The 26,030-nt window shown below is 50.8% G+C and overlaps 1 protein-coding gene across 1 annotated transcript; it reads right to left on the bottom strand.

The window, feature by feature from the left end:
* Positions 1-1,102: 1,102 nt before the first annotated feature.
* PNLDC1 (PARN like ribonuclease domain containing exonuclease 1) lies at positions 1,103-24,375 on the bottom strand. Its single transcript, XM_052645912.1, has 19 exons — positions 24,096-24,375; positions 23,630-23,687; positions 23,280-23,353; positions 21,402-21,441; positions 20,532-20,655; positions 20,266-20,354; positions 19,022-19,122; positions 17,335-17,411; positions 16,490-16,633; positions 15,906-15,975; positions 12,719-12,804; positions 10,396-10,451; positions 6,614-6,678; positions 6,161-6,214; positions 5,923-5,965; positions 4,122-4,221; positions 3,482-3,657; positions 3,298-3,396; positions 1,103-1,166 (listed from the first exon to the last, which is right to left on the bottom strand). The coding sequence occupies exons 1-19, from the start codon at positions 24,373-24,375 to the stop codon at positions 1,103-1,105; spliced, it is 1,800 nt and encodes a 599-aa protein (XP_052501872.1).
* Between the last annotated feature and the right edge of the window lie 1,655 nt (positions 24,376-26,030).

Genomic DNA, 26,030 nt, shown 5'->3' with positions numbered 1-26,030 from the left:
CCAAGTTCAACCCTGTTCTCTGGAACAGCTCCCGATAAAGCCAAGTGAAGTGCACGGCACTGCTGAGGCAGGAAAAGAATCTGATCCTACCTGTCTCGGGACACACACCTGCGCTACAGGTCACTTTGTTTCCAAAGTGAATATTAATGCTTTAGGGTTTATAACGTTTTATCTCAAACGTGGACCATAAAACCTTAGTCTGCTCTACCCCTATTTATCTGAGGGGAAACTTCTTAGCAAAACATCAGGGGCCATGTGTAATCTTATAAATGGGAATCCAATTAGCAAACAAAAACTAAAGGACTATCACCGTAAACATCCGAAAGACACGTTCTAACATCTTAGGCATCATAGAAGTTCAATAAACATTTGCTGAATTAGTGAACAAATGAATGAGAAGGAAAATCAACCTGCCTTTCCACTCACTAGAGCTGAACTACACAAATCTAATGACACGATGTCCTATTTACTTATTCTACATAGTATTTTCCATGATTCTGATATTAACTGTTCTCTTTTCTAACCTATGAAATACTATATTCTGCAACTTAAACATAAAATTTTAACTACAAGTAGCACATTTGTAGGCTGGAGTCTTTTCTCCTCAGTAAAAGCTATTTTTGACCCAGCAAACAAACAAACAAACAAAAAAACCCAAAGCAAAACTCCAAAATAAAAACAGATCAACACCTGTGCAGTGGACACTTGGCTTTACTTTTCCCCTTTACTAAAACTGAGGCTATTTCTTAGGCCTAAATCCCGGTTAACTGATTGGCTAATGATTTCTCTCCCAGAGATAACAGAGCCTTTGGCTCGCTCAGGGGCCAGCTCCGCTGGATGCCTAGCTGTCTGTTCAGAAGACATTCTGGAACGTGAGCTTAAACGCCCAGGAGACATGACTTCTCCTCAGTCATTTATAGAAAGAAACGTTTGGGCCACAAAGAAAGCACTTATAGGTGATAATATTTACAGACTTTTTCACGTTGAAAACAGAACACAGTTCCCTGTGAGGACGGTACCGATCCATCTGCACGATGATGTGAGGCAAACAAACAGGGGGTCACGTGCAGACAGGACGGAGCTGCAGGCGGCCTCGCTGCCCTCAGGGGCCAGCTCCTCCCAGGAGAAACGCGATGAAGGCCCAGGTGGTAATGACGCCGCAGACTCTGCAAGACAAGAACCCGGCTCAGCGGCCTGGCCCGCGCGGAGGCCCCGGCGGGAGAGCCTGGCGCGGGCTCCGCCCCCTCTCCCCTCCCACCTCCGCCGCCCACGTTCTCTCGAGGCTGGAATGGCCCTGGGACGCAGAGGGCATCGTCCCTGGTGGCTTACGTTGGAGGAGGAAAGGCAAAGGGTCTGCTGAGCAGCCAAGCATTTTTTCTCTCTCCAGAATTTTCAGCATTTATTTTAATGGGACTTTGTATGAAGATTTCATTTAAACTTAGTTGTCAACAAACTATCTTGCCTGTTTTGCTAGTTTCATTGCCTATTATGGAAACATTTGCCCAGGCTTCCATCTCTTAAGATTATATTATTTTCCCATGGTTATATTATTTAACATATCTTTAATTTCATATGTGTAGATGCTCAAAAGGAACATCTACAAATATGATATCTTTTTCATATGACATCTATGACATCTACAAAAAAAGACATCTTATTTCAAAATAAGAAAGGTTTAATTTATAAACAAGCAACAAGTAGTATTAATGCATACACAAGCCACAGCGAATAGTTTCTTGGGATTATAACATAAAGAACTACTTATACGCCGACGGTGCGGCTTGCATGGAGAAGGGAATGTCAATCCACGGCAGTAGTCTTGCCTGGAAAATCCCATGGGCAGAAGAGCCTGGAAGGCTACAGTCTATGGGGTCGCAAGAGTCGGAGACGACTGAGCGACTCCACCACCACCATCAATCACCATGCGGTTGACACAGAAGGAGTTTTTATGCCAACTAGACGACGACGTGGTTTTCAGTGGATCTGGCCCCTAACAGGAATCTGAAACCTTTGAAGCTCAGTTAAGAGCAGTCCCATCTTCCCAGTTGCTCAGGCACCACACCCTGGATTTAAACTTGACCTTGCTCCTGTCTGTCGGCTCCCACTTCCACCACTCCCATCACTCCTCTGTCACCAAGGGGCCCAAGCTGCAACGGAACCATGTATCCTGGTGGCCTGGCTTCCTGAAGACTCCTGCCCTGTGTCCCCCAGTGTCTTAGTGAGGAGCAATGCACCACTGCTCTGCCAGGACTGTCGATGGAGACCCAGCTTCCCCAGGTCCTCACCCAGCGCCCTCTGCTCCATCGGGACCTGTCAGCCTTTGCGGCCTCGCCTCCTGCTCCTTCCGCCCTGTCTCAGTGGCTTCTCGCTACCCCTCAACAACACTAGGAGACCCCACTCAAGGGCCCCCCTCCCCACCACCCCCTCTGCCTGGACGGACGCTGGTCCTTCCACTGTCTGTGGGCTTGACTCACTCCCTTCCCCTCCTCGCCAGTCTTCCACGAGGGCCCCCACCTTCCCCTTCGAAGAGCAACCTCCCCCCAGGCCACCCCTCCTGCCTCCTGACCCTGCTCATTTCTCTTTCATCATCTACCAGACCACTCAATTCATCTGTTCATTGTCTGCTACCTCCCACTAAATCTTGAGCTCCATGAGAACAGGGGCTTGGGTTTCACTCACCAATGAAGCCCTGGAACCTAGGACTGCTACTGCTGCTGCTAAGTCGCTTCAGTCGTGTACGACTCTGTACGATCCCATAGATGGCAGCCCACCAGGCTCCTCCATCCCTGGGATTCTCCAGGCAAGAATACTGGAGTGGGTTGATACTTCCTTCTCCAATGCATACATGCATGTTAAGTCGCTTTAGTCATGTCCGACTCTGTGCGACCCCATGGACAGCAGCCCACCAGGCTTCTCTGCCGAGAGGATTCTCTAGGCAAGAATACTGGAGTGGGTTGCCACTGCATTGCAGATGCTTGAGCAATTATCTGCTATTCCCTACAGGAGGGGCTTCCCTAGTGGCTCAGATGGTAAAGCATCTGCCTCTAATACGGGAGACCTGGGTTTGATCCCTGGGTCGGGAAGATCCCCTGGAGAAGGAAATGGCAACCCACTCCAGTGCCCTTGCCTGGAAAATCCCATGGACAGAGGAGGCTGGTGGGCTACAGTCCATGGGGGTCACAAAGAGGTCCACCGTGCTCGTCTACGACCCCTTCACAACACACCCCAGCCAGCAAGCTGTGTCGACTCATTGGGGATCACCAGCCCCGTGAGGCAGGCTCTGTGCCGGCCACTTACTGTAGCAGGCAGTTGACGTTCGGGGAGTGTCTCCAGTAGCGGTACAGGGAGATCCGCAGTGTCGGGTGGCACTTGTACTCCTTCAGGATGCTCCGAGTGCTGCCAAGGGAAGGGCGCGGTCAGGGACACGGGGGCCGGGCCTGCTCCCTGGGGGCTGGGGCGGGCCGAGAGCCCAGGCACCTACTCCTTGAACTTATTGGTCATGAGCAAGAACTGGCTCCGCGTGAGCCTCCTGACGTCGAATTTGCAGAAGTTCTGAAACTCGCGGTAGACCTGCTGCTCGCTGACCCCCGGCCACTTCCTGACGGTGAGGATGAGGATGGGGGGGCGGATGCTAGGGGAGTCTGGGCCCGCAAAGTTCTAGAAGACAGGGAGGAGAAGCAGAAGAGATTTCCCACAGCTCCTAGGGAAGGACCACCCACGCAGCTTGTTCTAGAAGGCAGGGAGGAGAAGAGATTTCCCACAGCTCCTACTGAAGGAAGGACCACCCACCCAGCTTGTTCTAGAAGGCAGGGAGGAGAAGAGATTTCCCACAGCTCCTATGGACTGACCACCCACCCAGCTCGAACATCCTGAAAGAGAAACTAGGAAAGGGCCTGTCTGCCGGGGGTGGTGGTGGTGGGAGAGCAAGAAGGAACAAGCAAGGTCACCTTGCTTCTAGCAGGGAAACACGAGAAAAAAAATAACAGGCTCAGTGTGAGCACCCTTCTTGACTCTGAGTCTGGCTGCTGTCAGAAGCCCTAAAGAGAGCCCAGAGGAGCATGCTGCGTCCTAGCACGAGCCTGTCTCCCTCCCCTACAAAGGGCAGAGTGAAGTCTACTTACGATTTTGGGGACCCCGGCTCGGATAAGATTCACCTGGTTCACATAGGGCGCCAGGACATCCAGGTAGAGCGGGAAGCTGGGCTCGGGGATGGGAACAGCGCTGCAAGGGCAGAAAACGCTGCAGCACTCAGCCTACCGGCGCCGTGCCTGGCCCTCAGCCGCAGCTGGGGCCTGGGGACAGTGGGAAGGCGCTGCCCAACACCACCCTCCTACCCCTCCTTGTAAGCCCTAGGGCTTCTGTTGCTGGACGTTCCCCCCATGACCAGCAAGCTCTCAGCATAGCCCCAGCCCAGGGGGAGCATCCAGGGGTCAGCATCTGCAGGCGACACTTTGGTGAACACCTCTGGGCTGACGAACACCAGCCACAGGTCAGAGAATGAGAGGCAGGTCCCCTCTGTCGCCCCTCAAGAGGGCATCACCCCCCACTTTGTCCAAAGGGCCGTCCCTCCCCCCACGGCCTGTTTCCGTCACCAGCCCCCACCACACGCCCGAGAAAGCACGGGTCGTGGGGTCAGGCAGGCCTGGGCTGCCACAGAACCCCTCTACACCAAGGAGGATGGTTAGGTGGTAAGGAGTAAAAGAAATGAAGGAAGCAAGGCCCAGGTACCAGGGCACCAAAAGGCTCCACTGCTCCCCGCTGTCAGGGTGCAGGGAAGACAGAGATGGGGGCAGGGAGGGGGTGGATTTCTTAAGCTATCAATGTCTCACTTAAGCTACAAGCTTCACACCGGTGTGTCACGGGCTATTTTATGTATAGTGCATGCATGCTTAGCCGCTTCAGTCGTGTCCAGCTCTCTGCGGCCCTGTGGACCATGGCACGCCAGGCTCCTCTGCCCATGGGATTCTCCAGGTGAGAATACTGGAGTAGGTTGCCAGTATGGTGAAAGTGAAGTCGCTCAGTCGTGTCCGACTCTTTGTGAACCGTGGACTGTAGCCCACCAAGCTCCTCCGTCCATGGGATTCTCCAGGCAAGAATACTGGAGTGGGTTGCCATTTCCTTCTCCAGGGGATCTTCCCGACCCAGGGATCAAACCCAGGTCTCCCACATTGCAGGCAGACGCTTTAACCTCTGCACCACCAGCTGCTGCCAGTTATGGTACCCTCTACCAAAATGGACAAGTGCAGGGAGTACCCAGATGAACAGGGTACAGTCTGAAAACGTTTAGGTCAGCCCCAGAGAACACAACTTTGTTTGGCTCCTGCCCTGGGCGTGCTCTATCCTACCGAGCACACATGTGCGGCAAGGGTGGTGCTGCTGAGCATGAGGCACACGTGTGCAGCTGGTGCCCATGAGCCGAGCCCTGCAGGCGTCTGGGAGGCTGAGGCCCTGAGAACACGCCAGCTCCGATTCCAGTTTGGGGTTTTAAGAACCTCCCCTGCAGGTGCCTTATTCCAAGTCCCTGGCCTCTCCTGCAGCCTGACTGTGAACCAGGCATGGATTATCTGTCCCCTGGATCGGCTCTGTTTTCTCAGCTCACTGTGATTCACGTGGTATGAGGAAATAGGAGGGTAATCGATGGAGCAGGCACAGTGCTGGGAGCGCTGGGGCAGGGGCTGGAACCCGAGCCTCGCCCACGGCCTGGCCTGACAGGGGCTTTTCCCAAGGCCGGGACAAGAGGCAGGAGGGCAGGGGCCAGCCCAGGGGTCGGGGGGAAAGGCCGCCCATGGAGGCGAGCTGCCCGCCGCTCATGAACGTGTTGTTTACACAACACATGTGTCCTGCTCTGGGAGAGCGTGAGTGCCCCGAGGCCCCGGCTTATCCCCGACCACGGACCGGTCACGGGATGAGAGCAACACTCACCTGTGTACCTTCCACAGGAGCAGGTGCGCCACTTTCAACAGAACTGGAAGAGAAGAAGCTAGCAACGTGACACACACCAAGGCGTGCCCGCCCACCTTACGTGATACACAAAGTCAGGCTTTACTTCCAAGGGGCCGCCCACCTGGAAGTAAATGGCGGGGAGCCCAGGGATGGTGAGGGATTATTGCAAAGATGACACAAGCTCCCCCCAACTTTGGAAGGGGGTGGCGGTGCTCACCTGACCCGCACAGGAAGGCGTCGTACGCTGCTTCGTGGGGGTACTTGGTCTCCACTGCAGGGTTTCCCCAGAAGCACGAGGGACAGCGGTTACAACACAGCCTGGGAGAGGGCACGCCCCCAGGCCCACACCCACATCGGCTGTGCACACACAACCCACGCACGGCTATTCCTCCAGAGACCATGACCCTTGTCCCAGCCTCACGCCACCCTGACCTAGATACCCCCACACACACGGTGGCAATAGCGCCCACAGAAGCAGGAAGCAGAGGGCTTCCCGACAGACCCATGGCCCCCGGGACTGCTCCTTTCGAGGGAGGGGTTACAATGTGGACAGGGCGCCGGAGAAGCCCCACCCGGCCCCCCCCCCCGCCACTTCTGCGTGGGGACCCGCCTGAGCGCCAGCATCTCAAAGCCGTGCCGACCACGTGGGAGCCCGGCCAAGGGGACCTACCGTACTTCTCACACCTGCTGGCATGAATGATCACCGGCCCGGAGTTCTTGGTGGGGTTCAAGTCACTACGAGAGAAGAAAATGGTCCCTCTGTGTGCTCCCCTCACCCTCTCGAGTTAACAAAAAGTGCCCTCTGTACTGGGACTAGGGGGAGAAGTTGGGAAAGAACCTGCCTGCCAGTGCAGGAGACACAGATACATGGGTTCAGTCCCTGGGTCAGGAAGATCCCCTGGAGAAAGAAATGGCAACCCACTCCAGTATTCTTGCCTGGAGAATCCCATGGACAGAGGAGCCTCGTGGGCTACAGTCCATGGGGTCATAATGAGTCAGACATGACTGTGCACACGTGTGTACACACATACACAGTAAGTACCAGGACTCCTTTTAAATCACAACAAACTGTGCTTCTAATAGAAAGTAAAATTTAAGCAAACAAAAACCAGGGATCTAGGCATGGGCAAATGGGTCTCAGTAACCCAGCAACAGGACAGATGAAAGAACAGCAACTGAGAAGCTGCACCTGCACCCTTCTGAGCATCTATCAGACATGTGACCCCAGCCAAGGCGCCAGAACCAACTCCAGGCCAGCTCTGCCCTCGGGGCCTTACTGTCCAGCGCACCCTAGGAATGCAGTGCCCAAGGTGCTGGTCTTACAGGAGAGCCTTGAACCCCAGGAACTCGGTGGGGCTGAGTGGAGAGCGGACAGCATCAGGTGTTGGGGCGGAGAGAAGAGCAGGCGGTGATGTGAAAGAAAGGGAGGGCCCTGACCCATGATGCCGAGACGTTGAGTGTGGCCGCAGCCTGCAGTGAAAGCAGGGGGTCGGGAAAGAGCTCGGGTGATGCGTAGCGGCATCAGGAACCACAGAAGACAGACCAGAGACATGGTCCAGTCAAATTCATGTTGTAGAAGATCACTGCAGTGGTGATCACTCAGCACAGGAAATAAAGTAGGTCAGGGGCACCCAGCTACCAGGTAGGAGCCCCCGACACCACAGAAATGAAAGGTAAAGGCCTCAGTGAAGGCAATGACTCTTGAGGATGCCAAAAAAGAAACAGAGTGTAGGACATTCAGGGAGTAAAACTCACAGGACTAGACTAGAAGATACAGGAAGTCCGGCTCCAGGACACGTTCCAGGGCTCGGTCCTGGCATGTGGGTGAACAAGGGCAGCACTCAACAGAGAAATCTTCCTTTCATTTGATTCCCAACAAAATCTACTGGCGTCTCTCTATTCGCTTAGCAGCTGTGAAGCCCAGTTTCCTCATTTGCCAAGCAGCATGTGCCTAGGGCGCAAGGGGGCTGTGGAGCTGCCCCGGCAGTGGACGTCCCGCTAAGTATGGACGACACGCAGGGCACAGCCCCAGCTCCCCTCCCACGTGCGAGCTCGTGTAACCCTCAGGGCCAGCGTGGGCATTCCGTGCAATGACTCCCTCTCTTCAGGTGGTAACACTGAGGCACGCAGAGGTTAAGCCATTCTCTCAAGGTCATGCACAAAGCCAGTGAGCCACAAAGCTGGGGTTTAAGCCCAAGAGGTCTAGATTCAGCGCCTGCAAAGATGCCGTCAGCCCGGCACTGGGGTGGCAAAAATTGCTGCAGACACAGCAGCAGGCTTGACGGACGGACAAGGGGACAGGGGGGCCAAGCAGAAGGTGCCTGCAGGCCTCGTGGGGCAGGAACAACAAAGGACAGCAAGCAGGAGTCTGGAGCCCCAGTGGGACAGACGCGGTCGCTGAGGCCGCTGAGGCTGACGAGGTGGACTCAGTCACCCAGGACACAGTTAGGAGGAAGAAGAGAGCTGCGGAGGGGCTCTCGAGAGATGAAGGGATGACAGGGGAGCGCGCAGAGAAGAGAGGAAAACCCTCACGAGAAAATAAGGGTGATGCAGGAAGGGTCTCGACAGAAGGGAAGGGGGAGTGGGGCCCACTGTGTCAGACGCCAGCGAGGCCCTCCCCTCGCCCTGGTCCAAACGCCTCTGTGCATCGTCCCACCGGATGGGGAAACTGCGTGCCCTGGAGAGAAGACAAGTGGCCTCAGAGGGCAGGGGCCTCTGAACAGACTTGCTGTAACGAGAAGGACAAGGACCGCAGTGGAGGGGTGGGGACCAAGGAGAGCGTCATACTTTCTAAGCTAGAAGAAGGGATGCTGAAGCTGAGGACGACGGAGGGAGGGGCTGGGACATGGCAGGCGGTGGGGGTGAGGACGGTGGGGGCGGGGCCGAGGGGACCAGGGGCGGGGCCAAGGAGGGCGGGGGTGGGGCCAGGAGGGCGGTGGGCGCGGTGAAGAGGGAAGGGGTGGGGCTAGGAGGGCGGGCAGGCCGTGGGAGGACAGCCCTTCCTCCCCTGCAGGACACGGGAGGGGATCCGATGTGATGGGAGAGAGGGTGCTGAAGGTGACAACACCGCAGACAACGTCTGCAGGGGAGGAGGGGACGTTGAAAGATTCCCCTCTCTGGCTTCACGAGGACCAGGAGGTCCGTGTGAGAAAGCAAAAAAAGATGAAGCCTAAGAGGCCAGAGGAGACTGTCACGTCAGAAGTAAGTGATGCTGCGAGTAGAGGAAAGAGCACCTCCTGGAAACTCGTGAGACGCCAGTGGGGACCGGGCCAGGCACTCATGGGCATGGCTGGACGACGGTGACCAACAAAGACTGGTTCTTCCCTAAGAGGTCCCACTTCAACTGCCCCCAGCCACCCTCTGTGCCCCAAACCTAGGCAGCGTACTAAAAAGCAGAGACTTTACTTGGCCGACAAAGGTCCGTCTAGTCAACTATGGCTTTTCCAGTAGTCATGTATGGATGTGAGAGGTGGATCATAAAGAAAGCTGGGTGCTGAAGAATTAATGCTTTTGAGGTGTGGTGTTGGAGAAGACTCTAGAGAGTCCCTTGGACTGCAAGGAGATCCAACCAGTCCATCCTAAAGGAAATCAGTCCTGAATATTCATTGGAAGGACTGATGCTGAAGCTGAAGCTCCAGTAATCTGGCCACCTGATGTGAAGAACTGACTCACTGGAAAAGACCCTGGTGCTGGGAAAGATTGAGGGCAGGAGGAGAAGGGGATGACAGAGGATGAGATGGTTGGATGGCATCACAGACTCAATGGACATGGGCTGAGCAAGCTCTGGGAGCTGGTGAAGGAAGGGGAAAGACACCAGCTGGGGAGGGAGGAGCCGGCAGAGCAGCCCCCAGCCACTCCTCCTCCTTGCAGATAACATGTTCCCACCGCACACGTCTGCGGTATGGCCAGGCATGAGGGAAAACTGGACTGCCATTCCTGTGGGAAGGTCAGGAACCTGGCCAGGTACCAGGTTCATTCAGTCACTCAGGAGTTTAATGTGCACCTACTGTGCCTCGCACTGTTTAGGCCCAAGAGAAAGAGTGCAAAGGAAGAATAAAACCTGTTCCCATAGAGCTTATCACGCCAACAATCAAACAGATCACAGGAGAAATAAAACCCTGACCAACAGAAAACACCACGGTTCATGGGGTCGCAAAGAGTCAGACACGACTGAGCAACTGAACTGAAATCAAACAGCTCTAAGTTCCCCGCCAGGCCCTCTCCCCTCTAGAACAGGGTTCCTCAGCTCAGCACCAGTGACATCTGGGACTGGAGAATTCTTTGTGTTGAAGGTTCTCCTATGCATCCTGGCCTCTGCTCACGGGGTGCCAGGAGTGCCCTGAGCTGAAACAACCAAAATGTCTCGGTGCTGCCAAAGGTGCCCTGGGGAACAAAACTGGCCCAGCCGGGAACCCCTGCTCTCTAAGCACCCCCCGAAAACAGCCTCCTTACCTGTTCAGGACTTCATAAACTTCTGAGAGATTTGAAACCCTTGGGAAATTGAGTTCCTGTAATTATGGAAAACAAATGAGGTAGAGTAAGACAGTTGAGGTTTTGTTTTCTCTCTGCTTAATGGACTTCCCAGGTGGCTCAGTGGTAGAGTCCGCCTACAGTGCGGGAAACGAGGGTTCAGTCCCTGGTTTGGGAAGATCCCCTGAAGAAGGATATGGCTACCCACACTCCAGTATTCTTGCCTGGAGAATCCCATGGACAGAAGAGCCTGGTGGGCTACAGTCCATAAGATCACAAAGAGTCGAACACGACTGAGCATGCAAGCACCTCAGGTATTACCAAGTGGCCACTAAAATGACCTTGAAAACTCTAGGTCATCCTGTAGCTCCTCTCTCTTCACGCACACCTGGTCCTTATCCCTTAATTCTGATGACAGAGTACCTAGTGTACCTGCTTGGGACTCAATAACCCAGCCTAGAAAAAAACTGCCACATACATATATACAATGGAATATTACTCAGCTATAAAAAAACAAATGCATGAGTCAGTCCTAAGGAGGTAGATGAATCTAGAGCCTACTGCACAGAGTGAAGTCAGTCAGCAAGAGAAAGACAAATACTGTATATTAGCACATACACGTGGAATCTAGAAGGATGGTACTGATGAACCTATACTCAGGGCAGCAAAGGAGATGCAGACTGAGAAAACAGCTGGTGCACACAGTGTGGGAAGGAGAGGGTACCACGGATCGGGAGAGCAGCATGGAGACAGATGCATCACCGTGTGTAAAACAGATAGCCAGTGGGAGTTTGCTGCGGACCAGGGGGCTCAACCCAGTGCCCTCTGACAACCTAGAGGAGGGAGATGGGGTAAGAGGTGGAAAGAAGATTCAAGAGGAGGGGACATATGCATACCTGTGGCTGATTTATGTTGATGTATGGCGGATACCAACACAATATTGTAAAGCAATTGTCCTCCAGTAAAAAAAAAAAAAAACAAAACTTGCCACAAACACAACTCATACCAAAGACAAGTGTTTAAGGACTCCAAGGCATCAGACTGTGGCCAAGGACTCATGGTCGCTGGGCTGTCTAAGGACCTGGCAGGTCACCAAGTCCCTAGAGTTCACCTATCTTCACTCCCTCAGATCAGCCCCCACATCCTCCCCACTTTGCCCTCTGACTCGGTTACGTAGAGACGGGCAGCGTCACAGCACACTGTCAGAGCTGCAAATATAGGTACGAGCAGTTAAGTGTGTCCCTGGGCAAAGATGTATCAAGTAACCCAGTCCTAGTTCTGTGGCGTCAGCGTAAGGCTCTATTTAAAACACTCGGTTTAACTTTTAAGCAGGATCTTAACTAGCTGGTGCTTCTCTTCTCCATGGGCAGTGCACAACCCCAGCTGCACAACAGAAGTCACCTGGCAGCTGGAGAAACGCCGCTCCCAGCCCCTCCACACCAGAGGAGCTAAAGGTGCGGCCCAGGTATCAGTATTCACCTTCTCAGGTGATTTTGTTATCTGGGTTGAAATTCCTTGACACGAATGCTCTGTAAAAATTTTCAAGTGGGGTCCCTGCTCCCCAACCCTGGCAACTTTCAAGCACATCGAAAACACGCATGAGGTATCTACCAAGCTCTAAAATAAGTTGTTCTGTTGACCCATCTAAATAAGCCCTTGACCTAGACAGCAATAAGTCAAAGCATGAGAACTTGAATGAGGGAAAGAAAAGAAGATCACACATAAGCCAACTGAACTCAGTTCAGTTCAGTCGGTCTTTGCGACTCGTGTCCGACTCTTTGCGACCCCATGATTGCAATAAAACGAAACAGGAATTGAAAACATCCTTGCTCCTCATCATTAAGGATTTCTGAATCTTAAACCAACCTGACATTACCCTTTATTACAGCATAAGTCAAACAGTTTTCCATTAAATTCAGACTATTGTCTACGACCAACCTTAGTCATGTCTGAGTCTCTGCGACCCCATGATCGCAGCACGCCAGGCCTCCCTGTCCATCACCAACTCCCGGAGTTCAGACTCACGTCCATCGAGTCAGTGATGCTATCCAGCCATCTCATCCTCTGTCGTCCCCTTCTCTTCCTGCCCCCAATCCCTCCCAGCATCAGAGTCTTTTCCAATGAGTCAACTCTTCGCATGAGGTGGCCAAAGTACTGGAGTTTACTCACAGGTGGTCAAATAAAAAAACCAATATTGGCTATAAAATGTGAGAAAAGGGTTCATGGAACAATTTCTGAAAACAGTGAGAAAGCTAAATGTTCCTGGGACTAATGAAGTGTTCCTTTCCCAAGGGAGTTTAATTACCTTCCAGATATCCTTTGTCACATTCTTGGTGTCAATGAGAACAGGAAATAGGTTGTGGATATTCAGCTTAAATTCATCGTAGCTTTCTGAAGGGAAAGACCCAGGTAGTCAGAAGTGAGATCACTGGTAAAAATGGGAAAAAATTCTCCAATCTAGCTTGTCACCAACACTGGTTAGTAAAGCAAATAAAACCAAACAGGAATTGAAAACATCTTTGCTCCTCATCATTAAGGATTTCTGAATCTTAAACCAACCCGATATTACCCTTTGTTACAGCAGAAGTCGAACAGTTTTCCATTAAATTCAGACTATTGTCTATGACCAACCTTAGTTAATGCAGTTTGCAAAGTTGTAGTCAATGGCAAAAGGGAGAAAGAGATATTACCGAAAAGACAAATGTGAAATCTGTAAATAACTGTTCAGAGAAAAATCCAGTAAGTTAAAAATTGTAAGTGTCTTGATAAAAATCACCTATTAATTTGCATATTTGTCAAAATTATACCGCATACCTTTTAAAGAGGCTCACTGCAAAACCAACAAACTGAAATCTCTCTGCTCACCCTCTCCTCGCTAACCTCCCATTTCCTATTCCCTGAAGGCAGTGATCTTCAATTTTTTCCTTTGGTGTGTATTCCCACCATTGCTAAACAAAGCTTATACTGCTCAGTGGTCTCCCAGTTTGGGGCATTAACTCTGGACCCCCACAAGGTAAGAGGATCGCCTGCCCCACCCTGGGCCACTCATCACCCCCAGCATCTGCACATCACTCTCCACGGGGCCAGCTGGTCGCCTCCAGGGGCCTTTCTGCCACAGCTTTCGTTTCAGCAATTTGTTTGTTTGCCTGTCTGCTTAGTTTGGGGGGAGTGATTATTTGACCCTTAATTCTTCTCCAAATCTCTCAAGATGCTCAAACTGAGGTGTTTTATTAATTCATTTCCTAGGAAAATCTTAGGGAAACTGTTCACTCCTTTTCAGCTACGCTAGTGTTTCCTAATACCTTGGCCACCTGATGTGAAAAGCTGATTCACTGGAAAAGACCTTAAAATGCTGGAAAGAATGAGGGCGGGAGAAGGGGGTGACAGAGGATGAGATGGTTGGATGGCATCATTGACTCAATGGACATGAGCTTGAGCCAACTCTGGGAGATAGTGGAGGACAGGCAAACCTGGTGTGCCACAGCCCACGGAGTTGCAAAGAGTGGGATATGACTGAGCGACTGGACAACAGTGTTCTCTGTGCATTGTCAGTTCATTTAATCCCCAATTCTGATATTAACACTATTATCACCCTCATTTTACAGGCAAGGAAACAGAACAGCTACATTAAAGTAACTTGCTCAAGATCATGTGTAACAAGGGATGGAGTGAGGATTCAAGCGTGACTCCTGAATGCATGCTGCTAACACTCCATCACACTGCAGTGTGTCCAACGGCATCCGTCATGGAAAAGACCGGGACAGCCATTAGACAGTACGGTATGGCCACTGAAATGATTTCAGGTTCAGTTCAGTCGCTCAGTCGTGTCCGACTCTTTGCGACCCCATGAATCGCAGCACGCCAGGCCTCCCTGTCCATCACCAATTCCCAGAGTTCACTCAGACTCATGTCCATCGAGTCAGTGATGCCATCCAGCCATCTCATCCTCTGTCGTTCCCTTCTCCTCCTGCCCCCAATCCCTCCCAGCATCAGGGTCTTTTCCAATGAGTCAACTCTTCTCATGAGGTGGCCAAAGTACTGGAGTTTCAGCTTTAGCCTCATTCCTTCCAAAGAACACCCAGGGCTGATCTCCTTTAGAATGGACTGGTTGGATCTCCTTGCAGTCCAAGGGACTCTCAAGAGTCTTCTCCAACACCACGGCTCAAAAGCATCAATTCTTTGGCACTCAGCTTTCTTCACAGTCCAACTCTCACATCCATACATGACCACTGGAAAAACCACAGCCTTGACTAAACGGACCTTTGTTGGCAAAGTAATGTCTCTGCTTTTCAATATGCTATCTATGTTAGTCATAACTTTTCTTCCAAGGAGTAAGAGTCTTTTAATTTCATGGCTGCAGTCACCATCTGCAGTGATTTTGGAGCCCAAAAAGATATCTCAGGTGAAAGTGAAAGTGAAGTCACTCAGTCGTGTCTGACTCTTTGCGACCCCATGGACTGTAGCCCACCAGGCTCCTCTGTCCATGGGATTCTCCAGGCAGGAATACTGGAGTGGGTTGCCATTTCCTTCTCCCGGGGGTCTTCCTGACCCAGGGATCGAACCCACGTCTCCCGCATTGCAGGCAGACACTTTAACCTCTGAGCCACCAGGGAAGCTCTGGTTAAGGACATAAATAAATGCTTTGGGTATGTGGGAAAAAAGCCAAACGGAATAAAATACATCGTGTAGTCAAATATGTAAAAGCCAAAACAAAGGAAAAAGCAAGAAGTGTTAAGATTATGTGTGTGTGTGCGACCGACTCTTTGCGACCCTGTGGACTATAGCCTGCCAGGGCCCTCTGTCCATGGCAATGAAACCCAGGTCTCTTACATCTGCACTGGCTGGCAGGCTCTTTACCGATGCAACACTTGGGAAGCCCATGGAAAAGCCAAAACAGAAGAAAAAGCAAAAAGTGTTAGAATTACAGCTGTGATTAAAGCTAAGTTTGTTTTCCCTGCACATCTCTGATTTCACTAAGTTTTACAATGAGACTGAACAACTTCTGTAATGCGGGGGGGAGTATCAATCAAATATAAGTTTTTCTTCCTGAGAAAGTCACCTGCTGCTGCTGCTGAGTCGCTTCAGTCGTGTCCAACTCTGCATGACCCCATAGACAGCAGCCCACTAGGCTCCCCCATCCCTGGGATTCTCCAGGCAAGAACACTGGAGTGGGTTGCCATTTCCTTCTCCAATGCATGAAAGTGAAAAGTAAGAGTGAAGTTGCTCCGTTGTGTCCGACTCAGCGACCCCATGGACTGTAGCCTACCAGGCTCCTCCGTCCATGGGATTTTCCAGGCAACAGTACTGAAGTGGGTCGCCATTGCCTTCTCCGAGAAAGTCACCTAGTTCCAGGAAAACAGTAACAGGCACAGATGCGCCCAACCTCTCTGGAAACCCGATGCCTGTAGGGGCTGCCTCAGGAGCACAAAGCCAGGCCGATCCCCCTGCCTGATAGCAAGCTGAGGTCAGAGGAAGGAGAAGGACGGCCCTACCTGGGAGAGGCCTGAAGAACTTCTCGTGGAGATGCAGCAGGTCCATCATCATGTTATGTCCCACTAAGGGCTACTTGGAGGAAATAGACAGGTAAGAGAAAGGAAATTTTAAAAATAAAACAAATGCCGTGGACTAACTGCTGTCTCTGGCAAAGGGTGCAGCTTTAAAACCCACTGGATTCTGGTGACATGGTAATTCGATCCCCACTCCCATGAAAGGCAGCCTGACTGCTTAAATGCTAGAAAGGCAAACCAGTGGGTCAGAGCAACTCGAGGCCCCAGCCACACTGGGATCTAAGCTGTGAAGCAACACACACGGTCCCCAAGCAGTTTTAGGTCAATTTGTATTGAAATGCCTGTGTGCCCGAAAGGAGCAAGGGAATGGTAATATTTCACAGGGACAGTCTTTCCCCAAATTAGTCTATCATGACTTTGTAAAAGCAAGGTTAGATCCACAGAGTTAGCTAACAAAAAGAAACCACTCATTTTAAGGAATCTGAGTTTACTGTTGAAGGACTCATCTGTCTCTACAGTCAGATACAAAACACTGCGAAAAGATCAAGGAAAGAGAATTCTCTCCCTACCTTCCGGGCTTTCACCAGCATCTGGAAAAACACAGAAAAGCCCCTCGCAGAGAGAAGGATCTTCTCCTTCCAGCAGCTCTCTCGGTCACAGGAGGTGTTCTCCAGATACCAGCGGTGCTGCGTACTCACCTTCTTCACAATCACCTGAGAGCAAGAGGAGGAGACAAGCTCCCACATCCTGGGGATGCTCCCAGGCGCCACTGCTGTGGCGCACACGGGTTTAGGCTCCACCGTGGTATGTGGGATCCTGCCGGACCGGGAATCAAACCCACCTCCTGCGATGGCAGCTGGGCGGGCCCTTCACCACGGAGCCACCAGGCAGACGCCCCGAGGCCTCTCTGGGGTTCCCAGGTGGCGCTGGTGGTGAAGAACTCGCCTGCCAATGCAGGAGACGTAAGAGACACGGGTTCCATCCCTGAGTCAGGAAAATCCCCTGGAGGAGGAAATGGCAGCCCACTCCAGTATTCCTGCCTGGAGAATCCCAAGGACAGAGGAGCCTGGCGGACTACGGTCCATGCGGTCGTGAAGAGGTGGACACGACTGAAGGGACTTGGTACGGAGCATCCCGGGAATGGGGTCAAAGAAGTGGCCCCTCGTGTCGAACGGGAAGGAGTAGGGGGAAGAAGCCTCTCACAGAGGCCAGATTCAGCCACACGGGAAGGAGTTGGGGAGAAGCCTCTCACAGAGGCCAGGTTCGGCCACACGGGAAGGAGTGGGGGAAGAGCCTCTCACAGAGGCCAGGTTCGGCCACACGGGAAGGAGTGGGGGAAGAGCCTCTCACAGAGGCCAGGTTCGGCCACACGAAACAGAAATGATGGGGGCTGGCCCCTCAGGTGGGAACTCACCCCTTGGTCTCTCAGCACCGTCCAGATCTCAGGGAGGGCCTTCCTCAGGACGAGCTGGACCTCGAAGGCCTGGAAGCCTGCAGCAAGGAATCAAGGCTTGCACAGAACCACGAGAGACCCTGGCAGGGGGAGAAGCCTAGCAGACAGCAGCAGCAGAGAGATGGAGGGAGCACGTGGGAAGACAGCTCTTCACTGTCCCTAGGCCGAGTGACAGGGGCGGCCCGGCATGAACCAGGGCAGCTTTCTCTGAGTCTCTGATCTCAGGGCCACCCTCAAACGGAGGACCCCAAGAGCCTTTGTGTGTGTGGGTTACAGGTCTTGATGTCTACCATGTCAGAAATTAAAACCATACACATGAAACTAAAAACTGTAAGGTTTGAAAAATAATAAACCCCGTACACTTTTGCCTATGATTGTGTGACACGATGCACTGGTTATCTGGGGAACGTTGGTTTCCTGAGTTATACACACCACCTTCCAAAGGCTCATATATCATATGATCCCATCAAGAGACCCTTGTACATGTGGCCACTGATCTCATCAGAAAGGTCTCATAAAGCTGTCGAGCTAATCGTGAGAGATGAAGTCTTCTCAAATTTCAGTTTCTGACTGAAAGCTCAAATTTCATCTCTACTAAACACTAGGGATTAGTTTCCCTGAAAACAAGGCTCACTTTTTTCACTTGAGAAGATGACTGAAAATACCCACATCGAAATAACCAGTCAGTTCCTTCAAGTAAAAATTGTATTTCTTCGGGGAATTCCCTGGCAGTCCAGTGATTAGGGTTCCTTGCTCTCAATGCCAAGGGCTCAGGTTCAATTCCTGCTCAGGTGACTAAGATCCTACAAGCCTCACAGCATGGCCAAGAGAAAAAAAAATTTCTTTCTTTAAAAAAAAAAATTAGAAAAATAGAAGGCACCTAACTCAGCTCTCAACACAAATCTTGCCCAAGCGCTTTTCCTCGAGGTAACCACTGTACTTCAGGAAACAGCCATATTTCATGCACATTTATTTCTTCCATACTTCTACTGATGCACAGAACGTTGTAAAAGATGAGCAATGAAATGTTGTAATTTAGTAAAACTAAGAATTATTATTTCACTCACAAGGTTCTTAAGTCACAATTTTTTTTAAACTGGACGTGGCAACCAAGAACATGAGTGCTGTGTGGCCAGATGCTCCCATGCCCACCTGTGCGGAGGCACCAGGGGCATCACTCACAGGGGCTGCGGGACCACCAGTGCAGATGGCACAAGGACGGCGGCAAGCGGCAGCCAAGCGATGTTTTCATAACCATTCTGACCTCATGACCCCGTGGAAAGGGTCTCAGAGACCCCTGGGGTCCAATGACCAAGGCTGAGAACTGCTAATGTAGGGCAGCAATCCCACACTGTACTGTGGGAGAAACATTCAGAGATTAACGGAAGTAAATGAAGGGAGAGTCCAAGGGGCACTAAGGATTGGGATGAAAAGGATGGTGCTGAGCGGAACCTGATTTCCTCAACCTTAAAATTCAGAACAGGCAGACAGCCTTCCAACCTCCCACTCAAGGTCAGAGCTCCATCTAATCACAGGGACCACGTGTCTGCTGAGCCGATGCCCAGGGTCCACCGGAGGAGAAGGGATGCTCCCCACAGGTGACAGTGTCGGCTCCCAGCCCCCACTTGGGGGGCCATCCCCTGCCTACCAGCGATACCAGGGAGGGTCATCCAGTCCCCTTCCTCCGCCAGTTCCAGCCAGCGTGTCACCTCGTCAATCACCACCTTGATCTGGTCTTTGTCCAGAGAGCTGAAAATGGGCATAGGAGACAACACTAATGTGGGAGGGCATCCAGAAGGCGCTGTGTTCACCCTGTGATCCTGGCAAGAAAACGGACCCCAGAAAGACCATTTCTTTTCCGAGTCTTGTGTCGCAAGAGGAAACCAAACACCTGGCCTCCACCCTCGGGTCCGTCCACAGGGGCACGTCCCCCTCCCGCTGACAGGCCTGTGGGGGGAAGGGGCTGGGAGACAGCCAACACTAAGGGGCCCTATCAGGTCTGTCTCCTCAGTACCCCTCTCAGAGGTGGAAAAGCACCATCTGGTGAAGAACGGAAAAGAAAGGAACTTTGGTAAGTACATCTTCTCCTGCGTTAGAAATACAAGAACACTGTGTCATGTGGAGAAAAGGAAAGCCTTTTCTCCAAAGTTTGAACATAACAGAAGATTAAAAATTCAAGTTGCTTTTCTCTTCCAAAGCGGTATTTTTATATAAAACCAAGAACAAGGATAAAATTCCAACGTTACATAATGATTTGGACTAGACAATCATAACATTCCAGAATTAAAAGCTGTCTATTTTAACCCTCTCACCGATAAAGGCAAAGAATCGAAAGCCCAAGGAGCTTAAAGGACTGGTTCAGAACCACACAACGCTCAGCAGACCCGGGCCCTGGTGGCCGGCTCCTTCCAGCGCACAAGGCCACTGAGCAGTCCTGGCCCAAGCCCCACAGCGTGACCGGGTTAACACACAACAACAGGCACTGGAGCCCAAAGAGAAAAGGCAGAGACCCTGCCCTGGGGGAGCACAGCAGATCAAACTCACGGGGCAGAGTGCCCGAGCTGAGCCACGTGGCCACATGGTCAAGGTCACCTGTGACTTGCCTTGAAAAACCCTAAGGCTCTCACAGGAAGTCCCACAGAGCCATTTTCCCCCTCGAGTTCCTGCCTCTTTGAGGACCAAATTAAGAGTCAGTTCTTTTGCCCCTTCATCCCACGCTATGCAGTGAGAGGTTTCTGATCTCAGGCGTAGGAACGGCATACCAGCACTCTGGGCTGTCGTGTGTGGCTGAGCTCAGCTTAAGTGGACGGTATGAGGTCACCACGTCCAGCAAAGCAAGAAACACACCAGCAACAAAGAACCCCACAGAGCACCCGGAGAAGCGGGCTTTACCTGCGAACTTTCCAGTTCCCAGTCAGGATGTTGTGCTTAATTTTCTTCTCCTGTTCTTCGTTCATATAGGGGATTCCATTTTTGAGAAACTAAAGACAGGGAGAGGCCAGGAAACAAGTCAGTGGCATCCTCTGTGCAACAGGAGAGAAAGAAACCTTTGTCGTCCGCTTGTACGTGACCAAGTCAGAAGGGCGACAGGAAGCGGACTCGGACCAGGGGGACACCCAGCCCCTCAACCCTCCAGGCCCCCTCCTCCCAGGCCATACCTTGTTATAGTCGAAGCCATACTGATTCAAAAACTGAACACTGGAAGCCTGGAAAGAGAACTCTGAGTCCAAAACCCCAAATGTTGTAGGGAAGAGGAAGAAGTTACAAGAATGAGCTACATACCTAGAAACAAAAACAAAAGACAGAGAAAAAGACAGAAAACACTTTTAAAATTCTGGCTCACAGAGCAGGCTTCCGAGTGGGCTCCTCCTTGCCCCTGAGAAGTCCAACTGACCCCTGAACAACACAGAGGTTAGGGGCGCCAGCCGTTCTTACAGCCAGAAATCTGAATATAATTTAGAGCCTGCCCTGGGTCTAGCCACAGGCCCTCTGCACCCACAGACTCCACTGTGGATCATAGAGTACCACAGTGTGTATTTAATATAAGCAGACTCATGCAGTTCAAACCCTGCGTTATTCAAGGGTTCGCTATATGTGAATGCCAGCTGTGTTTCAAGTACTATGGCTGGTGCAGGGGGCCAGTGAAAAAAGGCAGACCCCCATCTGAGAGAGAGGGGCTGCCATTCACATCCTTTCTGACCACTGGGGCCTAGGAGCTACGTCACCCTCATTGTAACACTGCTGACTGCAAGCCTGAAGATATACACAGGAGGGAAGGATGCGTGGCAAGGGGCACTGAAGGTCTGGGGGTGTTGGGAGAGGCCCCCAGGGATGGTGCTGCTTTGAGAGACTTGAAGGACCAGCCGGCATCTGCAGGGGATGCGGGGTGGAGGGCCCGGAAGCAGGAGAGACTATGGAGCATTCAGGGCCAAAGGGGTTCAGAGCCTGAAGCAGAATTTGAAGGGGGAACAGGTAGAGAAGAGAAACAGGTGAGAGCCAGGTGTTTTGCCAAAGGTCTTTATACATACTTGTTCAACTCGCCTTCAATACTGGAGAACACAGACAATCCTAGAAGAGTAACAGTGGACAGAATGAATACCAAGAGAAAAGCTACTGGAAGCTAACTCAAAAAACATTCTGAACACATCCCCTCTAGCACTGGAATGGGGTTCTTGCCTCTCTGAGTATCAAATTAAGAGTCAGTTCTTTACACCCAAAGTTACTACACAGGCTTTAGGATAACTTCTCAAAAAGAAACAAAGGAAGGAAGAAAGGAATGAAGGGAGGAAGGGAAAGAGTCAAAACAGGAGAACCGTCGAACTGTAATTCACACAAATTCCTGAAATAATTGTAAATGGCTGTTCAAACACAGAATATTGACACAGTTTTATTATTTTTTAGTTTTTTATTAATTTTTATTGCAGTATAGTTGCTTTACAAGACACTTTTTATAGTTTTAAAACAAGAAGAAACACTAAAATCTATGAAGATTTATACAATGAATAATTTTTAAATGTTTGTGTTGTTACAAAATCACAAAGTAAAAGACTTTGAAGAAGGGTGAAAACAATACGAACGTATTCAAGTACTGTTTCCCATACTTTCAAAGAGGCCTCACAATTAAGAAACATATCGCAGCAGAAAAACAGCAGGACTTCCCTCGTGGTATAGTGGACAAGAAAGTGCAGGCCGATGCAGGGGTCATGGGTTTGGTCCCTGGTCTTGGAAGATTCCACACGCCTCGGGCAACTAAAAGTCTGTGCTCTGCAACAAGAGCATCCTATGCTCCAAGGGATGCACAAAGAACAGCCCAGGGCACTGCAACTAGAGAAAGCCCTCCAGCACAACGAAGATCCAGTGCATCCAAAAATAAATAAGAAAACAGCAAAGGACAAGTAAATAAGAAAACAGCAGACAGACAGCAAACACACAGGTGTTACTCATTCACAGGAAAAGCAGCAATCAGTAAAATAGCTCAGGACCTGTTTTTTTTTTTAAACAAAGTTTTACTGAAATACAGCCATGCTCATTCATTTACGTATTAACTACAGCTGATTCCCTATTAACAACGGCAGCACTGAGTTGTTGTAACTTCATAGGTAGACCATATCATCACCCACAAAACCTAAAATATTTACTTTGGTCCTTTACAAGTACACCAAACACATACACTCAGGAGTGCACAGGAATATATAAGAGCTAAGACAGTCAACGAAACCTTGTTTCATCACATACAAATGGCAACCAAAGTACTCATCATTAGGAGATAGAGCCAAAAGATACACAGTTAGGAGTGCTAAACAAATAAGTTACCACATGTAAAGTAGACAGCCAATGGAAATTTGCTGCATGATACAGGGAGCGGAAATCAGGTGCTCCGTGAAAACCTAGAGGGATGGGGTGGGAGGTTCAATACGGAGGGGACATTCGTATACCTATGGCTGATTCATGTTGATGTATGGCAGACACTGATGCAATATTTAATTTCCTCCAATTAAAAAAATTAAAAAAAAATTTTTTTTAACTGAACCAGAAGTCTGTATAAGTTGATATAGAAAGAGCTCTAAATCCCTTTGTTGGGGGGGCGCTGGTGGGGAGATGCAGAACAACATATTTATAGTATGATCTTGCTATGTATGATTTTTGCTTAAAGGAAACATACACATTTTCCCCTTGAAGATGGTCCCAGTGCCTTAATGTTGATTCCGGCATGGAGATCAAGTTTCTGCTTATTCTGAAGAGTTAAGTCTCACAGGCACGACATGGACAAAAACCAAACGAGCATGCAAAATGATAGCCAGTATCTAAGAACAGCGCCAAAGAGGTTTTACCAGTAGGAAACAGAGACAATTAAAAAGAAGTTTTTTTTCAATAACTCGTAACAAACAGCTGAAGATTAAACTCACCGATCTGACAGATGGTGAATTGCTGAATACTCTGACGGGTCTTTAGGTACCACTCTGATGGCAAGTCAAACAGACTGTGTAAAAAACAGACATCTCAGTCCAGAGGCAAGGAGATGCTATCAAGGCAGCAGCCTCCACGCTGGGTTAGCAGCTCTCAACCAGGGCAGTGCTTTCCTTGTTACAACTAGGGAATCTGCCTTTTGTGGAAAGCCAGCCAGGTCCGCAAACCCCCACACAAAAAGCTGTCCTGCCCACCCGCTGCCAACAGGGTGCCTGCTAATCAGTAACACTGGCCAACCAGGGCACAGAAGAGGCTTTCCAGCCCAGCTCTAAGGCAGCTTTAGCTTTACCTGATCTGCTGGGGCCCAGAAAGGTTAGAACGAAGGCCGGTGAATTCTATGTCCAGACCTGCAGGGGAGGGAAAAAAAGACAAGAGTCCCCAGGCACAGACTATCGCAAGGCTCTTCATGCTATGAACGCTGCAGGTGGCAAAAGTACTGGCTCACCTTCTTGGCGCTCGAGAAGCCAGGTGAGGTTGAGAAAGAAAAACAGAGGGAGCCAAAGCGAGGATACCAGGCCACCCCATTCCACCTGGACTACACGGGGGCTACGAGTGAACTGCTGACCAACATCCCACTGCCCAAACTTGAGGAGTCCCACTGTCCTTCCGAGGGGCCCTGCTTGAGTCTCCTGCGGCCTGGAGACCACCCCGCTGGGCCTCACCTCTCTCACCCGGTCCCGCTAGAGAACCATACCTTCCCCAGGCGCACCAACCAGCCGGGTCCCGCGCCAAAGCCTGAGATCCCGGGGCCTTACCCACGAAGTCCGCGCCCAGGACGAGCTCCTGCAGCAGAGGGAGGCTCTGCTCAAACTCGTCGGCGCCTATGTCCATGGCCACGCAGCAGCTCGGGGGAGGGCGCCCAGTGAGTGCGGCCACGTGTCGCTTCGCTATTACACGCAAGCGCCGCGCCGGCGCCTTAAAGGGCTCTCGGAGAGCGGGTGCGGGAGTGAAGAAACGCACAGCCCCCGCGCGCGCCCACCAGCCCCGGATGCGCAGCGGGCGGCGCGGCCACCTGTCTGCCCACAGGTGTTTCATCTTGTATTTGATCCCCTAGGGTTAAGAATCGCTTAGACCCTCGCCCTAGCAATCAGAGGTCGTTTATGCTCCGCAGCAATTCCTTTGCAATCCCTATAAGAGGAGAATGTCATTTACGTAGACCTGGAATATTAAGAGGCAAGGTAGGACAAAGTAGAGTCCGAAAGAGTAAAAATAGACCAGTCAACAGCGCCTGAAGAACTGCAATAAAGCAGGTACTGCAGCCAAGGTGCGGGGATGGGGGCCCGCGTCGCCTCTGGTTTTTAAATCGACACCTCTTCCCACCTTGGCCATCACTGTTAACATACGTCTGCCCTGTACCCTCCTCTCCTCCCCGCCCCCTTTTCCCTACTTGGCATCGCTGTTGCCTTTGTAACATCATTTATCAAACCTGCTACACCAAGTCTCAAAAATTGCCCAAACTGAAGGAATTCTTGATACTGAGATGATCTACATCCTATGCCTCGTAGAAAAAAATCCCCACCAGGTGGTGCAGTGGTAAAGAATCCACCTGTCAGTGCCAGAGAGGTGGGTTTGATCTCTAGATGCCCAAGATCCCCTGGAGAAGGAAATCACAACCCATTCCAAAATTCTTGCTTGGCAAATTCCACGGACAGAGGAGCCTGTCCAGCTATATATAGTCCATGGGGTGGCAGAGTCAGACTCCACTAAGCAACTGAACCACTATCACTCACAGGTGAACCCTGTTTTTGTCAATTTCCAAAGCCACACTACCCCAGTCCATGGTCTTGTGTCCTCCCTTGAATTCTAGACTCGTTCAACAGCCTTCTAGAACTGTGGTCTTTAAGATGAGGGAAGAAAATATTAAAATCATCGTGGAGGTGGTGTTAGACACTCAGTCGTGCCTGACTCTCTGTGACTGACTCCATGGACCTTGTGAGGATCCTCTGCCCATGGGAATCTCCAGGCAAGAATACTGGAGTGGGTTGCCATTCCCTTCTCCAGCGGGTCTTCCCAACCCAGGGTTCAAACCCAGGTCTCCTGCATTGCAGGCAGATTCTTTACCACCTGAACCACCAGGGAAGCCCAGAACTATTAATATATACCTATAAATGTCTTTACCGTAATATCCACAGATCAAAAGGGAAACTACTAAGCATTGCATTCTGAAGGCCTCTTAGAATGTCAAACTTTTAAAAAACGTTGATTGCATACGTTTTCCCTTTTAAAATAGTACCCTGAATACTCAGATTGATGATAGCATTATTTCACGTCTATATAAATACAGAATTGGAGCACACATTTAACATGCGGGGGGAATATGCTAGAAGCCACTCTGCTTACTTGCTCTTCCTCACCACGTTTCTTAGCCAGTTAACAGCTTACTCTGACTTAATCACTCATTTAAGAGACCTGCCATGATTCCCATCTACCCTACTTCAACTTTAAACTAACCCAAGTGCACTTCAGTCTCCATCTCCCAACAGCTTCCCTAGATGGTATAGACACCTTGTTTCCTTTTCTCACTGCATTCCTTTCTTCAGATCGGGTTCTGTTGGGATTCAGGAGCCCAATAAGGTTAGGATTTGCTCTTATCTTCGCATTACTGTTTATAATAAACTGATACTGACATCTATTTAAAAAAAAGCCTCCACACCTGAGCAGCAACAGCTCTCATTAACTGAGACCACCTG

Source organism: Budorcas taxicolor, chromosome 9 (genome assembly GCF_023091745.1).
Source record: "Budorcas taxicolor isolate Tak-1 chromosome 9, Takin1.1, whole genome shotgun sequence".
In the NCBI taxonomy this organism is placed as follows: Eukaryota; Metazoa; Chordata; class Mammalia; order Artiodactyla; family Bovidae; genus Budorcas; species Budorcas taxicolor.
The sequence above is the reverse complement of the archived record's forward strand: the minus strand, read 5'-3'. Positions and strand labels throughout refer to the sequence as shown.

Coding starts and splice junctions, on each gene's coding strand:
- PNLDC1 (XM_052645912.1), bottom strand. CDS start 24,375: ATGAAACACCTGTGGGCAGACAGGTGGCCGCGCCGCCCGCTGCGCATC. Junction 17,412..19,021: donor GACCCTCCCTGGTATCGCTG/GTAGGCAGGGGA, acceptor TCCTTGCTGCAG/GCTTCCAGGCCTTCGAGGTC. Junction 10,452..12,718: donor TGACAAAGGATATCTGGAAG/GTAATTAAACTC, acceptor CCATAATTACAG/GAACTCAATTTCCCAAGGGT.